The sequence below is a fragment of the Eublepharis macularius genome, chromosome 7 (assembly GCF_028583425.1).
Source record: "Eublepharis macularius isolate TG4126 chromosome 7, MPM_Emac_v1.0, whole genome shotgun sequence".
NCBI lineage: Eukaryota > Metazoa > Chordata > Lepidosauria > Squamata > Eublepharidae > Eublepharis > Eublepharis macularius.
In genome coordinates, this window is record NC_072796.1 from 123,609,719 (window position 1) to 123,628,381 (window position 18,663).

An 18,663-nucleotide genomic window follows, 5' to 3' on the forward strand; every position below is an offset into this window, starting at 1 on the left:
TGCTTAGCAGCTGAGATTTGACAAGATCAGGCTAACCGGGACATCAAAGTCTGGGATGAATAACTTCATACGTATGTTATTACACACCACCAGTGACAAACACATACACAACCATAAGGTCATCAATATAATATTGTCACGTAATTATACAAGCTATGTGGATTCCTCACGTACATTGATGAATTTATGATTTTGAGGAAGGGTTTTTGTTATCGTTGGTGCATAACAACATACATATAAAATTGTTCAATCTTACCATATTGTGTTCTGCAATAGCACTTTGTATTTCTGTCATCATTACACTGTTACTCCTTTGTGCTTTTTACTGTATAGATGAAAACCAAGGCGGCATATACATTTTCTAAATACAGAGAGTGAAAAAAACATACGACTCTCCTAGTATATTCTTGACTGCACCCTGAAAATGTGTCAGTCTTTATCTCTAGTGTCAGTCTTTATCTCTTTTCTTTTAGTTTCTTTTAGTTTCTTTATCTCTTTTCTTTTCATTCTTCTGGTCTTGCCATGGAGGAACCCACTTAATTATGTTTAAAGTGACAGTGCTCTACATAACCAATAATAAATGCAATGAACACAAAGGAATACAGTTCATGCAATAATATTTCCAAAGACTGTACCAGGGGACTAAAAGCCCCGTTCCGTCCAACCAAGGATCTCCAATTTGAATAATAGGAAGATACCTACAGCAACAAAGAAAAGAAACATATTTGGAACATTGCAATTATGAACTTACCTCATTTATGAACTTGGAGTACTTGTCCTTGTTCCCTGAGTTGGATGGAACGGGGCTTTTAGTCCCCTGTTACAGACTTTGGAAATATTATTGTATGAACTGTATTCCTTTGTGTTCATTGCATTTATTATTGGTCATGTAGAGCACTGTCACTTTAAACATAATTACGCATTATTTCTAGTGAATACATGTGAATTTCGTTTTGTTATCCCCGGGTGGTTTTTCCATTCTGTGTTTCAGTATTTACCAGGGATTGCCTTTGTTTGTTACATGAAGGAACCCACTGGCAACAGCCGTATGGCATGGGTGTAAAGATAACACAGGTGATTTCTCATCCAAGTTGAGGGATCCAAGAACATTAATAGGTTTATAAGCTTTGTATCAGTCAATAAGAAACATGTAAACAAAAGTAAAAGGCATTTTAAAAGAGGAAGACATCGTATTTACTTGGCCACATGCCATCTTCTTTCCACTAACAAGTGGACATCCTCAATTCTTCGGTTATTAGCGTAATGCAACCGTTTGGGAAGATGCTGTTTTAGATAAGGCTTAAAGTGCTGGTCTGGTCTCTTGCACTGAAACAAGAAGAAAGTAATTTAGAAGGAGCCTCGCGGGGCATCAACAGAGTTGTGACTCCCATTTGAAAACAAAATGTACAAGTAAACTAATGAGCCTCCACTTGTTTCTATGAAAGAAACTAGCAGGAATGGATGGGAAATGAAACAAATGAAAGATCCCCATTTGTTTTGGCAATGTAAATCCAAAATCCCTTCTTAGAGTACAGTTCTGGCATCCTAAAAAAAAAAAATCAATCTTGGCAGAGAACAAGAATATTTTCTAAATGCAAGGATTGCTTCTTAGAGACAACATTTGTCACGAAAAACACCAATGGTGAACTAAAATAAGCAGCAAAAAACTAAGGGGATACAAAAACAAATGGGTCTTCAAAAATAAACATGAATCAAAGCGAACGAGTTTTCCTAATTACATCTTTTTGTCATCAAATCCAAGCCACCAACCACTTGTAAGAATTTTAACATAAAGTTATATTGTCGAAGGCTTTCATGGCTGGAGAATGATGGTTGTGGTGGATTTTCCAGGCTGTATAGCCGTGGTCTTGGCATTGTAGTTCCTGACGTTTCACCAGCAGCTGTGACTGGTATCTTCAGAGGTGTAGCACCAAAAGACAGAGATCTCTCAGTGTCACAGTGTGGAAAAGATGTTGGCAGGTCATTTATATCTACTCAGGAAGGTGGGTTTGGGCTGAGTCATCCTGTAAGAGTTTCCCAGGGTGTAGCTAGAGTTTTTGCAGGAGTATACCACATACCCTGCAGCTGTGGACAAGTTTACATCGGGACCACACAGCGTAGCATCCAGACAAGAATAAAAGAACATGAAAGACATTGCAGACTTGGCCATTCGGAAAAATCAGCAGTGGCTGAACATAGCCTAACTCAAACAGGACACAGTATCCCATTCCAGGACACTAAAATACTGGACAACACTTCCAACTACTTCGTCAGATTGCACAGGGAAGCCATTGAAATTCATAAGCATAAGCACAATTTCAACAGGAAAGAATAGACTTTAAGAATGAATAGAGCATGGTTTCCAGTCCTGAAAAACACCAGGCAAACAAAATACTCTACATCCTATAATAGCCCTGCAGAGAAGATTAGCATATCAAGCACCAATCCATATGCAAAAGAACCTCCTCAGGATACAGTGAAGCCTCCCTCCATTAGCATTCCACACCCTGGGAAACTCTTACAGGATGACTCAGCCCAAACCCACCTTCCTGAGTAGATATAAATTACCTGCCAACATCTTCTCCACACTGTGACACTGAGAGATCTCAGTCTTTTGGTGCTACACCTCTGAAGATGCCAGTCACAGCTGCTGGCGAAACATCAGGAACTACAATGCCAAGACCACGGCTATACAGCCCAGAAAATCCACAACAACCATTAACATAAAGTTGTTCTTGGTTATGGATTATATAGTTTCTTCAAAACATTTGTGGGAATTTTTGCTGAAAGGCATTCAGTGAGGTTCTCCTATCAATCCTTCCATGCTAAGAAATGCACCCCGCCAAATTAATCCCACCAAATATTTGTAGTCTCACTTCATCTTTGGCCTCATTCAGAATTTAACGTAACAAGGATGCATGAGCGAAATGGGATCTCACACTCTCACTTTCTGCCACCCAATAATCTCACCTACGAAGCGAGGGCACCACATACAGCAGCCACTTTGAGGGGAAATAATTTCACAGATCCATCCTCTGTGCACCTCACACGAAACATTCACTTTGCACGTTACTTAGAGCGGCTGCTCCACTCCCATGCAAACTGCATTACTGGCCTACAAATGTTCGGAGAAGACCTGAGTTTTCTGTATGAGACACCATTTTTTTAAAAAGCGTGGTTCAATGTCTTCATGCTAGAAAATGCACCAGGAATCCTTTCTTTGTGCCATATGGGGTTGATTCACACTTTACAATTTCAGATAAACATAGTCATTCAAAAGTGCCATTAGAAATCTGTATGCATGAGCTATTCACACAGGACTCTTCCAAGCATTTTGTTGGAGGCCGCTTCATATTTAAAACATGATGTGTGAACTAACCTCTGATAGGGAACATACCAGCTGACCCTGCAGTCCAGCTCTACCCCAAGTATTTGATCTCTAAGCCCTGAATTTGCCAGTAGCTTGTCTAGATTCTCTTCTACTATTTTGAGGTGTGGCATACCAAGAAAGTTAATACCATTGTGCATCTGTCTAGCACTGTGTTCCAGGTGAACTATAAATTAGCAAAATTTATCTGTCTTAGAGTTCAGCTACATGATCAGCAGCAATGGTTTTTCAGTGGGCTGTACATCTTCAAAATTGCAAAATTTTACATTACTTCATATAATTAAAAAAACACTCCCTGCACATTCTAAACTAGTATCTCAGGAGAAAGACCAAGCTAGAAACATCTCATTGATACATCATTTTTGTAACTTCCACCTTGGTTTTAACTTTATTCTATGTTGCTTTAAATGTTTTAGGGTTTTTTAGAGTAATGACAATGCTGTGAGGAGGAAAAATTAAAACATTCTTTCCCTGCAGTCTGAAACAATATAGCCTCGAAACAGATGTATTACCTGCAGCCTGGTTCATATGAGCACACAAAGTTTTAAGTTTCTCACACGTCAGAACAATGACCATTCACTAAGGGCCAAACTACAAGTGACGCCTGACACAGGTTGGACAATTGTCAGCTTCCCTCAAGTTTTGATGGGAAATGTAGGCGTCCTGGTCTTGCAGCTTGACTCTCCGACTGCTGTCCAATGGACTTTTCAACTGTCACTTGTCCAACATTCCGCCAAGCTGCTTATGTTTCCCATCAAAACTTGAGGGAAGCTGACAAGTGTCCAACTAGTGTCTGGCATCACTTGTAGTTTGGCCCTAAGACCTGGAGTTTTTAAAGCAGTCCTTATCAAAATTGACTACATTGGATTATACTCTTCATTGGTATCTTTGCTTTCCTCACATATTATTCTTTTTTAAAGTAGCAGAGGGATGAAAAGTCAGTAAAAATTGAACTCAAGGATGCGTGAACTGATTCACGTTTCCTTTTCTGAAGAGTCAGATTTCAAATCCAGGCGCATGATATGGTTTCTTTTAGGGGGCAGGGGGTGGATAATGGAAAGTCCAGGCTAAGGGATATCATCTGAATTTTCGAACAGAGCACTGGCAAAATATTTACTCATAAGAGCATTTTCCATTTCAAAAGGAAGAAACTCAGTACAGACTCAAGACATCCAGGCGTATGCTAGCCAGAAGAGTTATAAAATCTATTAGAAGCAACAAACAGTGGAAATCATGACAGGCCTTCTTCCTTACTCATGAAGACACCTATTTAGACAGCTTTATATGATCTAATAAAGACCCTGCCTAAGCCACAAGCCAATAACAGTGACTAGAGAGCCCATAATTAGTAGATTGTGCCCTAGACAGACATGCACCCTAATCAAGTACTTACTGTGAGATTGGCGACAACAGCTTTTGGATCATCTGTTACAGAGACAGGGAAAGAAGAAAAAAGGCATTCATTGACCAGTCCAATGTTTTGTCCCATCTTTTCTTCAAGCAGCACTGGGTGATACACCGGTTTCCCCCTCCTCCATTTTATTCTTTCCTCAACCCCATAAGGCAGTTTAGGCTGAGGAAAAGCAACTGGCCCCAAGTTACCCAAAGAACTTCATGGTAGAGGGGGGATTTGAACTAGAGTTGCCAGCTCCAAGTTGGGAAATTCCTGGAGATCTGAGAGGTGAAACCTGGAGAAACCTGGAGAAAGTGGGGTTTGGGTAGGGAAAGAACCTTGGCATGGCATAATTCCATAGAGTCCACCCCCCAAAGTAGCCTGGAGACCAGTTTCCTGGAGACCAGTTGTAATTCTGAGAGACCTGGCCTGGAGACCAGCTGTAATGTGGCCTAGAGACCAGTTGTAATTCTGGGAGATCTCCAGCCACTACCTGGAGGCTGGCAACCCTAATTTGAACCCTGCCCTGCCCCAGTCCCAGCATGACACACTAATGGCCTTACATCACATTGTCTCTAAGAGGAGGGATTGGCTTTCTTGCTAATTGCTTCTGTTTTACATGGAGTAGTGAATTAGCCTTTTTGTTGGGATGTTTTCAAGTGTCAATGGCAAACCACCCCATAACAAAAAGTCCACTAAGTAAACGTCGAGATGTGACACCTTCCCCCCACCCCCCAACATGGCTCAGTAATGACTCAGTGCTTGCACAGGGGACTAGCTTTACCTTACCTATGTTCAGTCATGAAAGAGTTAAATTGTTATTCTGTTTGTTTAGTCGGATACCTAGTTAGCATAGGACCACTCAGGACTCCCGTAAAAGTTCCTGCCGTGGAAAGGAGAGTCTTTAGTCTTAATGAAGGAATCTAGGATTGTCTATTGGATGAGCCAGTTTATTGGAGGCAATTAGCTAGCAACATATACTAAGGTTCAGTCTATTTCTCTCTAGCCATCAAGATGTAGCTAGTTAGTTGGATATTCTTTATTTTCTTACCAAATGTACCCTTTTCCCGTTACGTAGTGAAAGTATTTTTATAGAGCTAAAGCCACAGAAGTCTGTCTACTTATTTCTCATGCACTAATATCAAACTCTGCTATTTTCTTATCCCTTTTTAATCTCACTCAACCAACACTTTTGAAACTGCATGCGTTAACATTTATGCTTATTGTCTTATAGGTCATTTCTAGACAGCAGCACTACTTCTAGCCCCCTGCAAAAAAACATCTTTCTAAAAGCAAGGCCACTCTTGAGGGGGCTGCTTTCCTGCTACCAGTTCTCTTGGCTATAATATTAGGAAGCAGCCCAAGATATACTGAAGATGTTCAAAATCAACTTACAAGGTATACTGAAGATGTTCAAAATCAACTTATAAGGTATACTGAAGATGTTCAAAATCAACTTATAAGGTATACTGAAGATGTTCAAAATCAACTTACAAGGTATACTGAAGATGTTCAAAATCAACTTATAAGGTATACTGAAGATGTTCAAAATCAACTTATAAGGTATACTGAAGATGTTCAAAATCAACTTATAAGGTATACTGAAGATGTTCAAAATCAGCTTACAAGGTATACTGAAGATGTTCAAAATCAGCTTACAAGGTATACTGAAGATGTTCAAAATCAACTTACATCTAACATTGCTGTTAGCTTTGGCACGAATGCGCCCTAAAGTTCCAGGTACCAAATATATGTCATCCATATTAAGATGAAAATTGCTCAAGTATTCTGTCCTTTCACAAGTGGCATCTTCCATCCCTGCAACAAAAGTCATTTATTTAATGAAGCAAAATTAAGTTTTCAAAAGAAGCAAAACATACAACTTTCTATTAGTAGTGTGAACAGTTGCTGTGGGTGGAGTGGTGGGGGTGAGAATTATGGCCCCTTTTTATTTATTCCTTTTATAGTCAGATCCTCAAATATGGCCAGTTATAATTCAGACTTTTCAAAAGCTTCCCAAATATTTTAAGAGTGATCCAAGACAACAAAAATAGTTTTATGCCTTATTTCCTTCAACTAAAATTATAATTTCCAGGGCTTTTTTTCAGCTGGAACGCGGTGGAATGGAGTTCCGGCACCTCTTGAAAATGGTCACATGGCTGGTGGCCCCGCCCCCTGATCTCCAGACAGAGAGTGGTGCAGAGGGCAATCTAAACTCCCCTGTCCGGAGATCAGGGGGCGGGGCCACCAGCCATGTGACCGTTTTCTCTGAGGGCAACCCACTGAGTTCCACCACCTCTTTTTCCAAAAAAAAAAAAGCCCTGATAATTTCTATTTATAATTTCAAGAGAATCAAAGCAAGGAAAGTAAATTGCCACCTTGGTGGCCCTGTGGGGGCAGAAAGGCAGGGTAGAAATCCTAATAATAAATACATTATCTGCTGTGGGCTTATATCAAGCATTTCACCAGCATATATGGGCTATGTTCACAGGCTACATGGCTTGTTTAAACAAGATTTTTTATGAGCACTGGTTAGTCTAGCAGACACATATATAGACAACTGTTTGTTAGTAAAACTCTTTCCCATTTCTAGTTTCTAGATGCTCTCTCAAGCTCCCTTGACTTTGCAGGCTGCTGGCAAATCCTAACCACATAGCTAGTCTGCTTGCTATTAATTGGCTGCACTTAATGAGAGGTGAACAGGGGCAGAGAGTGGCAAAATCTAGGGCAAAGCCAAACCCTGTCTTCTTTGCTCTCGGCTAAGGATCCTCAGTCTTCCCCACTTTCTGTATAGCCACTTCACTGAATTTAATAACAACAACAACAACAACAACAACAACAACAACAACAACAACTACTACTACTACTACTACTACTACTACTACTACTACTACTACTACTACTACTACTACTACTACTGTGTTTATATACTGCTCTTCTAGACAGTTTAATGGCCTCACCCTGAGCGGTGAACAAGTTAGTGTTATTATTATCCCCACAATACAGCTGGGGAGCTGGGGCTGAGAGGAGTGGCTTACCTAAGGCTACCTACTGAGCTCATGGTAGTAGTGGGATTCGAACTAGCAGAGTGCTGATTCACAGCCAAACTACTTAACCACTGCGCTACAGCAGCTCTTTTTTAATATATTTAATTTACTCTAAAACAATAAATATTTCACAGCCCTCTCCTTCTGCCTGCCATTTTTCTGCTTTTAAAAACTTCTCCTTGGGAGAGGCTGAAGCAGGTTGTTGGGTTATCAACAGCAGGGAGGAGAGGGTGTGCAGAGGGAGGGAACGTCCTTAAAAACACCACTGATAGGTGACTGCAGCTAGAAAACCGTGTTTTTCTGAAGGTTTTGTGCTTCCATTTACATAAGCAGGCAGCTAAGAGGGATGATGCTACGAAAGAAAATGGGGTTCTGCATCCAGACATTATGACAAATCACAGTTAGTCTAAACCACAGATAACAAGCCAAGTAGAAACCATGATTTAAAATCCCAGTTCAGCCCACACCAGCATGCCACAGTTTTTTAAACGGACTGCATTAAGACATCAGAACATGGTCTATAAGAAGTTTTCTATGACATTTGATTGCAGTTATACAGTCCTATGTTTGATAATAGCTTGGCCAATTGGTTGATAATAGCTATAGCCTTCCTTATTGTGAATTCTGAAATTTCCTTTTCCTGTGCGTAAGAGAGGACTAAAATCCATTCATTAGCACGGTGTTTTGACCTGTCAGCACAATTTTGGCTTCCATCTTTAAAGCCAGAGTCTAATTGCCAAGCACAATTACCTTTAAAGACCTTAAAATGGCTGGAATACACGTGCAAAAAATAAAAACCTTTCAAGGAAGTACATCTGTTACTTCATCTTCTTCCTCCCTTCAAATCTTCTCACTTTTATTCATTTTAAAATGTTTTATATCCTAGGGTGAAACTACACAATGGTCTTTCTTTCACAGATGATTTTTCCCATTTTTGGTCCCATACTTCTTCATGTTTTCTTCCGAATTCTGATGGCGTAACTTCCTCTTCAGATTTCAATGCAGTGTTTCAAGGGTTCTCATCCGAATTTTCTCCTCGCTCAGGAAAAAACTCAGGCAGAAAATTCAGAAGAGAACCCTCGAAATGCTGCATTGAAATCTGAAGGGGGAGTTAAGCATCCGGAATTCTCAAGAAAATCCGAAGAGGTATGGGACCAAAAGTGCCAAAAATCGCCCGCTAACATGTTTGACTGTGAGGTGAGTTAGGGACGGTTCCCCTGACTGCACTTGCTTTCCCTGTAGCCACATAGCAACTGCAGGGAACAAGCACCACAGGGCTCAGTTCAGATTGGGACCGTAGGGATGGGGAGAGGAGAGCGTCTAGCCTCCCCCCCCCCGTGCCTTTTTCCAAGCCGAAACGGCTCTCGGTCACATTATTTGCCCCATTGCAGAAGTCTGAAACGCCTGCTCTCCAGCCCCAATCCAAATCAGCTCTGCAGCACTTGGGTAAATAAGTTCCCCAACTGCAGGGTTCCCCTGTGGTCAAATTAATTGTGTACTTTCATTCTTAAATAAAATGTAGATATGCACGGTATAAAGAATCTCATTGAAAGTCACTGCAAATCGAGTTAAGACATTTTCTCACATATTTACATTCTCATGAAGGTATTTTTTTCCTGGACTGGAACTCTAAATAAACTAACCCTTACCCCCAAAATATTAAAATCTGACCTAAACTTTTTTTTAAACAAAAAATTACCATGGTCACCCACGAAGATAATGTTGACACATCGATGTAAGTTCAGCTGCTTCAATCCATCCATTAGCTGTCCCAGTATCTTGTCAATCTCCCTTAGTGGATGTAACATCTATATATGCACATATTTGAACAGAATGAAAATTAGCCATCCATACAGATTCTACATCTTAGGGCCAAGCTAGAGGTTTGGAGGGAAACCTGTGATTTGGATTTGGTGCATTTAAAAAAAAAAAGGTAAAAGTGGAAAGAGGAAGCATGAATCTAATTGGAGGTTCCGCACGGGGGAGGAGCTTAGTCCTTTTCCCTATTCTGTTTCCCTGTTGGTTTAAAAACTTTTCATCAGTAGTTTTCCCACTAAAGGGGGGAAATATATACTTCAACCTGATTCTTCCTTGAATGAGCACCGGAAGGTATATTTGGCTCTTTCATCCACATTTTACCCTCCTATCAACCTCCACAAGGCTAGGCAGAGAGGGACTGTCAAAGGTTGCCCCACACGCTTTATGGCTAAGCAGGAATCTGAACCAGGTTCTGTCTAGTCTTAATCCAACACCTTAACCATGAACGCATGAAGCTGTCTTATACCATTAGTCTATCAAAATCACCACTGTCTACTCTGATGGGCAACAGATCTCAGGGGTCTCAGGTCGAGGTGGATTCTTTTAACTAGAGATGGCACGGATTGAACCAGGGACCTTCTCCATGCAAAGCAGATGCTGTACCACTGAGCCATGTCTCCTCCCTACATGGCGCTATTGCCTGCAGCCTGAGGTGAAAACAGGGAACACTCTCCTTTCCGAGTGCTGCAGCCCTGACCTGATTTCCCTATATACAAAACACCACTTACTCTTAATCCCTATACACAAGACTCTGCTTGCTCTTAACTTTTTTAAAGTCTCTGGAGCTCCTGATCATAGAACTTTATTGTCACATCGAGCTGGGCCCTAAATTCTCTTCTGACTACCTTTCACCTGACAAGTTTCATCTGCTTGCCCTTTTGACTTCAGACATTATCACCATACCTGGGCATGGAGAAAAATAATTTGGTGGGGAGGAGCAAGGCCAGTCAGAGACTAATCATTTGCTGACTAGATGGAATTGTGTGTGTGTTGAGGTATTTTTTAAAAAAAATTAATCCATTCAGGATTCAGAGGTGGGGTAAGCCCGGGCTCCCCAACCCTGTACGGATATCCCCATCACAACAGTAGCACAGCAACAATTTCTTGTTCCTTCTATAAAGCAACAGGCAAAAATATCTACATAAGCCCTATTCTAACTGATCTTCAATTTATATAGACACCTCATAAGCTGAAGCAGAAGGACGACATCTGAACCTCTCCAGCATTGAGTTCACTTAACTTAGGCAGGTTACCTTACCCTACCTTCCCAAATAAAAAGTGGAGGACAAGATAAGGGAGGATCTTGCATGCTCAATGTATATGGGAGCAGGGCTTAGGAGCGTGCTTCTCTAGCGATTAGGGTATCTAACAGAGCTCTTCTATACTCATCTGAGGATAGCCAAATTTACTATATACAAACTTGAAATAATAATTCATATTCACACAACACAGTGCTGAATAGCTGACCTAGCAGAATGAAGATGAACACGTGGAAATCCCAATCAGCTTTTACGTTAGAACAAAACAGTTCCAGAGGACAACATTAAAAGCATCTGTACTGTATCAAACAAGACTTCTGAAGTTTAAATAAGGTTGAGATAAGCAAGATTCTTAGCCTATTTAATAATTCCTCAGGCTAAACAAAGTAAGAGATATGAGCAACTTCATCTATAATTGTCACTGAACTAACCATTGCCAAGGTCCAGGATGGAAATCTTTTGGCCAGAACTTATATCTACAGGCATGCACTAGAACCATATATATCTACTAAACTTGAAAAGAAGAGGGCCATACAGCCTACAAGCTACCCATTCTTTGCCTAACAAGTAAGCTTTGCCACACTCTCAAACAGCCACCTATTTAAGAATGAAAAGTAATTGGGCAAATGCTTCCTTACTGTATTTGCCTACCTCGTAGTAAACTGTGATGTACAAACGATCCCCTCTCCCAACAACCTTCAATGCACAAGACTGAAACTTGGAGTTGGAACAGGGAGTACTCATGAATTTCAAATGAGTGGTTGGGGTTGTTTTGCTAGTTTGTTTTTGTGGAAGTAGCAGATTCACAGAGGAAAAAATGTGCCATATTGTCTGCTGTGATGAAAAGGACTATCTGTCGTATTCGGTTCCACCATAGGTCCAAATTCATTAGTGTATTGAAGATACATTTCTGATAGTGTGAAAAAAACTCCCACAGAGACACAAACATCACATCAGTCTATTTCTGAAGGTCCGCAGCTGGGCAACCATGGCCAAGCCTTTACAACCTCATTAAAATTAGTCTACTCCTTTTCTGGCACTTCTTAAACTCCTATCAGCCCTTAAGTTTGAACGAAGACATCTTATGGATGTGTTACGCCCAAATAACTATGTTCTTGCCCAAGGACAACTGTAAAATCTGGGGCATGCAACTGCTTGAATAAATAGATGCCTGGTGTAAACCATTCACCTTATCACTCGCTGATTTCCAGTGTCTCACAACATTCATGAAGTTCCAAGGAAGCCTTTGGTTTTCCAGAACAGCTGCTGTCATTATCATAAAGTTGTTGGCCATGAAATCAAAGACTAACAGACCAATACATGTGAAAACAGCTCTGGATTTAATGTTCCAATTCTAAAGAAATTCGTAAACACAGCACAAGGCTGTTCTTAGTAAGGCAATGGCCCTGTGATTTCCCAACATTTCTAGATATTGCTAAGAAGTATATTTCATGTGGGGAAAATGCTGGATTCCAAAGATTACATCTTGGCTTTAAAAAATATAAAGCATGATATTAAGATTTTGAAGGGTGATCAAGAATCTTCCACCTGTGGATGAAGAACATGAGATGGACTTTTGTAGTAGCATTTAATAGTAGCATTTAAGAAGAGGGGTTTTGCTAAAACTAATGGATAGAGAGAGAGCACAATCCCCAACAAAAGAAACTCAGACAGCCCTAGCTGCTTGTCTTGTAGCAGTCTATGGATGCAATTTGCAAGATGGTTACGTTAGAAGTTCCACTCTGGAATTCTCTTCTTCAACATTGCAAAAGATAATCTGCACAATGGCTTCAAATGTGACAGTTACAGGAACTTACTTTGTTCCGACGGGATTCCGCAGAGTATTGTTCCGGCCTGTGTACTTTTCTTCTTTTCTTTGAAGGATCAATCCGTCTTTTCTGTCTCCTCTTAGGAGTGATCTTTCTCTTAGGTCTTTTAGACGGAGTAAGAGGGGAGCCATAATTACTCTCCTGTACTGGCGGAGAGAGATGCTTGGACTCAGAAAAGCCTTGACTTCGCCAACATCAGATTGTTCAACTAGCTGTGCCAGCCGATCTAGGAATCTGTATACCAAGTCTTGGTTAACTCCAGGGGGAAGGGGGGGCATGTTTTTAAAGGGCAATTTATGGTGACGATTGTAAGGAAGGAGGTAGCTATTTGTAAGAATAGTATGAGGGCCCATAAGAAAATATCCTGTAGCTGATGAGATCAATTTTCAACTATAAGCATTATAGTGGGATTTTAAGTTGTTTTTAGAGTGGCATTCAACAAACAAGTTGAATCCAATGGTTACCTTCTACTAAGTGAAGAATCTTCTGGTGGAAAGAGGAAGGCTCCTTCCACTGCAGGAAGGGCTCTTTCCTCCAACAGAACATTCTTCTTTTAAGAAAGAGAACGGTTGGATAAAATGTACAGCTTCAGAAATAAAAGTCGATGGCTCACAATTTCAGTATGTTTATTGCAAATGATTTCATAAGGTCAAAGCTGTTAAACATTTCATTGCCAGGTAGCTAACTATGTGTCAGTCTCACGCAGCAAGGAGCATACCTGAATCAAAAAAGGCTCAGATGGGACATTAGTATTTCCATCCAGCAATCTTGGCACAAGTTAGACTACCCCATCCTGATATCGGTCTTTAATTCAAAACATATTTCAAGTGAGAAGGAATCCCGCTGCTGCTATCAGCAGCATATGGACTTCAGCCTTCATCACTCATTTCTACGAACATCTGCAATTACTTTTAATGCACAGATTCACCATGGCACCTTGGAGGAAGGAGACAAAAAGAGATGGCTGGAGATAAAATGAATTGTCCATTGGACCAAGAGTTGGGAAAACCATTTTTGAAGAAGAGCCACAGAGCCAAGCAATGCACACAGGTTGGATAATACTTTAACTGATCTAAAAAGCAGCCAAGTTACATGCAACTCTGATGAGAGTTCTTGGCCTCTTTTTAGGATCAGATTCTCAGAAGAGCAAGATGATGCATACAGGAAGAGAGCGCAGCGTAATTCAGAACGGAGAAGAAAAGGAAGCGCGGTGAAGGGGGCCGAGACTTTGCACTGATTTATAATGCCATTTGTTTCTATCAGCCTAGCCATTCTCTGTCTTTGTTGTTCAATCGCAGGGCTGCGTTCATGGAAGGAAAAATAGTGTTACCATCTGCCATGCTGTTTCATTGCTTCCTAGGCAAGCAGCTGGAAGGGAGATGCTAATCCAATTCCATTTGTCTCTCTCCTGAAAGCAGCTTCAGAGTTTTCTTTTCAAAAGAAGAAAAAAAAAAGGAGAGTTCAAGCTTCGTGCAGTCTTGATGAGAGGAACAGCAGGGGGAAAAAAAAGAAGGATTCTCACAGTTTACTCACTCTTTCCCAAAGAAGCGCAGCCAGAGCTCTAACTGTGCCACGAAGTGGTTCTAACAATCAGAATCGCCATCGCATGTTAGAGGAGAGGCAGGAAGAGTCCTTAAGCACATGACTCTATCGTCCACTTCATAGCTCATACAGTAGACTGTGCATTCCGTACATACATTTGCAAAGTTATCGTTTCTCTTTCAAAAGAAGTTAGAGCTAGGAAGAAAGCCAAGTCTTTATTAACCAGCCAAACTTCAGCTTCATTTCGAAAGAACAAGAATGGTTATCAGAATGAGAGAAGGAAGGATGCTTTGGACCTCTCACTTTGTAGAAATGTGATGAAATCATATAACTGGCCAGACAGAAGTCTACCTTCCAGGGCACAGCAGGTTACTCTGATGAAAAGGCAAACACTTGGCCTAAAAATGCTTCCAAAACGGAGAATTTTTCAAGTATGGGCTATGGCTGTTGATTGTGTATAACACCTGCCAGCTACAGAGGCCTACAACAATCCCATATTGACTACCATTTGGGCTAGTGGCAGACTGTAGTTTAGCAGGATCAGTATGGACACTGCAAACTAAAACCAAAGCCTTAAAAAAAGCACCTTGAGCTGATGCCATGTTCTTGTGTTCATCTTGGGCTACCAGGCCTCCCACTATGGCATGAGAACCCCACTGGCAGCCCTAACTGGCCACTGCTACTCCAAGCAGCATCAAAAGAAAAAATTTAAATCAGTATCCTCTGCACCACTTCATTACTTCCAGTGGAAACCTAGAAGTGACCCAGGGTAGCTCTAGGAATCGCCAGAAACTCTATAGCTTTACCATAGAATTTCCAGCAATTCCTAGTGGGTTTTCCTCTTAAGTGACATAGCGGCAAAAAGGATATCATGGGCCCCATGTTAAGCTCAAATCATGCATGCATTACCACTATGATGCATCCCAGCTAGTCCTTGATAACCAGTGTGTGAGTGTGTATGGAACTGAGGAGAACTGCGTACAAAACTCTGCTTAGCACAAAGCTATCTGGGTGGCTTCAGCAGGCCTCTCAACCTAACATTTTCACAGGATTGTTATGAGATTGAAATAGGAAAGCCTAGGGTTGCCAACTACAGGTTGGGAAATTCTTGGAAGTTGGGGGTGAAGCCCAAGAAGGGAAGAGTAATGCCATAGAGTCCATCCTCAAAAGCAGCCATTTTCTCCAAGTCTCTGTCATCTGGAGAGCAGTGGTGATTCCAGGAGATCTCCATGCCCCACCTGGAGGTTGGCAACCCCAGGAAAGCCTAGGTGTGATGGGATGCAAGTTCAACAAATAAAAAGTGAGTTTTATTTATTAATAAGTCTTTTAGGGTCGACCTGCCACTTCAAACAAATGCAGTTTCTGTATTTCCATTAACTAAAGTGCTACTTTTAACATAAGGATCACTTGGTCTGAAATAGTATTATAAACAGTCAAAGCATTACTACTTCTACAGTCCTCAAACCAGCATTTTAGTTACCTAATTGACCCAACGATGTGGAGCGATACCATCACCCATTGTAGAAGAGGAATCATAAAACAAGCGCTTTCATCCAAATGTCTTGAAGACACCGGCACAAATCTGACTTCAGCACAAACAAATATTCTTTGTTCTAGAAACAATCCACATATGCTTCCTAATGACCCCAGTCCAGTTATAGGCTGTTTCCACACATCCTTAAAGGGACGGCCCACTCGCCAAATGCTGGTGGCTTTTCCCCTTGACTCCAGACGTCTCTGTTTTCAAAACGGTTGCAGGCTGTTTGGTTTCCATTTTTTCGGCTCCTTTTCTGGGACTGCACTTTCACCTTTGTGCTGTCCTGGGAGTCCTCAGGCCTGGGAAGTGTCATCACGCAGGCACAGGGATGCATGCACACTTCACAGTGGGCCAATTTGGGTCCCAAATGAGCCTACATGGGGCCCAAATCAGCCCACTGCGAAGCGCAGGAGCACTTTCAGGGCGGCATGATGATGTCACTCCCGAGAAGTGATGTCATCGTGCCACCCCAGGAGCACACCTAGGAGGCCTGTTCCCACACCTTTCCCCCCTGCCAGCCTGGTGCGTGGTGGCAGGGGACCTAGAATCCCTTGATAATGACTACCACCACATCCCACAACAGTAAGCTGAGCTTTAATTACATGTTGCATGATTAAGTACATACTTTCCTTCAGCCTAAATCTCAACCATTATTTTAAATGCTGCAATCAGCATGCACTAGTTATTGTATCATTCCTCACCAACAATTTCCAGTTCGACTCCCAAGCCTTCTCTGTGCGATTTTTTTTAAAAGAGTTAAAACATCCTAATGATGCATCAAGAAAATCAATAGATCCAGTAGCACCTTAAAAACCAACAACAGCTTCCAAGGTTTAAGCCTTTGAGAGTCAAGCTCCCTTCATCAGATACCATTTCATATCCCAGATCCTAGCCTTGATTTCAGATTTAGTTTTTAAATAACCCATGGCTAGTAAGCTTCTAGAAGAATACCCACTGGATCTCTGAAAAGATTCCTACCTCCTCAAAAAACAAAAGTTAAGGGAAACATTAGATACTTCCTATCCTTTTTTTCTTTAAGAAAAACCTGCCTATCATCAGTCAACATCTGTGCACTTTTGCACAGCTGTACTCGCTTATTAAAATGTTCATAAAAGGAATAAATCCCATTCTCTCCAAACATGCAGTCCGACTGACAAATACGTGCGCACTTTAAAATGTTACTTTAAAACAAAGTATTTAAGTAGTTTGTAGACAACAATCTGATTTGTTTTAATTTTTATTGCCAACTTGTTTTTAAACCATTATTTCTAGGTGCCTGGAGAACAAATACTACACTTAAAATGGATCTCACAAAAAATATCCTTTAAAAGCAAATGCAATACTAATTTAAAACACATGAATCTATAAAACCATCACATCTGAAAAGCTAAAGCCAATACTAAACTATTTGGAGGAAAGTTTGCTGATCTAAACATACAACGTGGCTGACCTGGCCACCTGGATCCATGCTATGGTAACATCAAGACTTGACTATTGTAGTGCACTACACATAGGTCTCTATCTAAACTAACCCGGAGACTCTAATTGGTATAAAACGCTGCAGCTCAACTGTTATCAGGAACGAGCAGGAGCATGAACATCACTCCCATCCTGCAGTCACTCCACCTGCTACCTAGTTACCGTGCTCAGTTCAAGGTATTGATTATCACATGCAAAGCTCTTGGTCTGGCATACCTACGGGACCATCTCGCTCCCTATGCTCCTCCATGGCAGCTTTGCTCTGCCAAACACGGTCTCCTGCAGGTGCCACCCTGCACATAGGTGAAATCGACAGCATCCCGTATGTGGGCTTTCTCTGTAGTGGCTCCCACCCTGTGGAATGGCTTGTCTGAGGAGGTCGAGCCCCCACTCTCCTGACTTTTCACAAATGATACAAAACTGAATTATTCAAAAAGGCTTTTTACTCAGGAGGGCTGTATTGTAGGGAGCGGCTCTCAGATGACCCACTAAGGAACCATAGACTTCACCACTATGTTGTACTGGATTCCTGCTAATGTGAACCTGTATCTATTTACCATACGGCATTGTTTATGGAAATGTTCCTGATATTGACTATACTGATCTCACACTGTATAATCCGCCTTGAGTCTCCATGAGAAAGACACAAATAAATAAATAAATATTTTTACCTGCCCCACAAAATATAAAATGCATGAAAACTGTTAGGGTTTTCTTGAGGGAGGGAAAGTTCTATTGAGCTAGAATTAAGTCAAAGAACTTCTGCTTTAAACACATTCCCAGTGGAGCCTGGAAATGACATCATCTCATGGGGGTGATGATCTAGCATTTACCCAATGCCAATCTCCACCCATTTTTCCTAATATTTTACCACCACTGCCCAGCTGGGCAGCAGCAAATAGAAAGCTGGCAAGAGGTGGGAGGTCTCCCTACTGCAGAGATCAGTTATCCTAGAGGAAATAGCAGCTTCATAGGGCATACTCTACAGTTACCTAACCACTGAGTTCTCTCTCCTGATTAAGTAGAAACCTTTTTGATATTAATCTCTGTCACAAACCCACCCTGAAAACACTTTTTCTCTCTGTTGTAAATGGAAGCTAGGGGAAAACTTACTATATATGGATTAAAATGTTATAAATCTGACTCCAAAAGAAAAGCTATGCATTTTTTCATGTTGTGCAGGCCCAGACTAGAGGATGGTTAAAATAACTTTGATGATATGCCTGTCTGCCATTGCTGCCCAAACCCATATAATACTGAGTAAGTCTTTAGAGTGGCTCTGCATGGCCACTTCTAAATAATTGTTGCATATAGAAGGAGACAATTTCTGCGTAGGGTTCCCAGGTGCCTGCCGGTGGTGGGCAGACTCCC

At 41.2% G+C, this 18,663-nt stretch overlaps 1 protein-coding gene across 5 annotated transcripts in view; it reads right to left on the reverse strand.

The window, feature by feature from the left end:
- The window catches only part of ENPP2 (ectonucleotide pyrophosphatase/phosphodiesterase 2), a 103,881-nt gene that overhangs the window by 31,425 nt on the left and 53,793 nt on the right, over nt 1-18,663 (reverse strand). For 3 of the 5 annotated variants that reach the window (XM_054984607.1, XM_054984604.1, XM_054984605.1), the window contains 5 exons: nt 12,723-12,875; nt 9,528-9,636; nt 6,474-6,599; nt 4,782-4,813; nt 1,199-1,326 (listed from right to left, as the gene is read on the reverse strand). In XM_054984607.1, the coding sequence (XP_054840582.1) occupies nt 1,199-1,326; nt 4,782-4,813; nt 6,474-6,599; nt 9,528-9,636; nt 12,723-12,875 (548 nt within the window). The remainder of the gene's footprint in view (nt 1-1,198; nt 1,327-4,781; nt 4,814-6,473; nt 6,600-9,527; nt 9,637-12,722; nt 12,876-18,663) is intronic. The other 2 variants (XM_054984606.1, XM_054984608.1) reach the window with 1 other exon arrangement.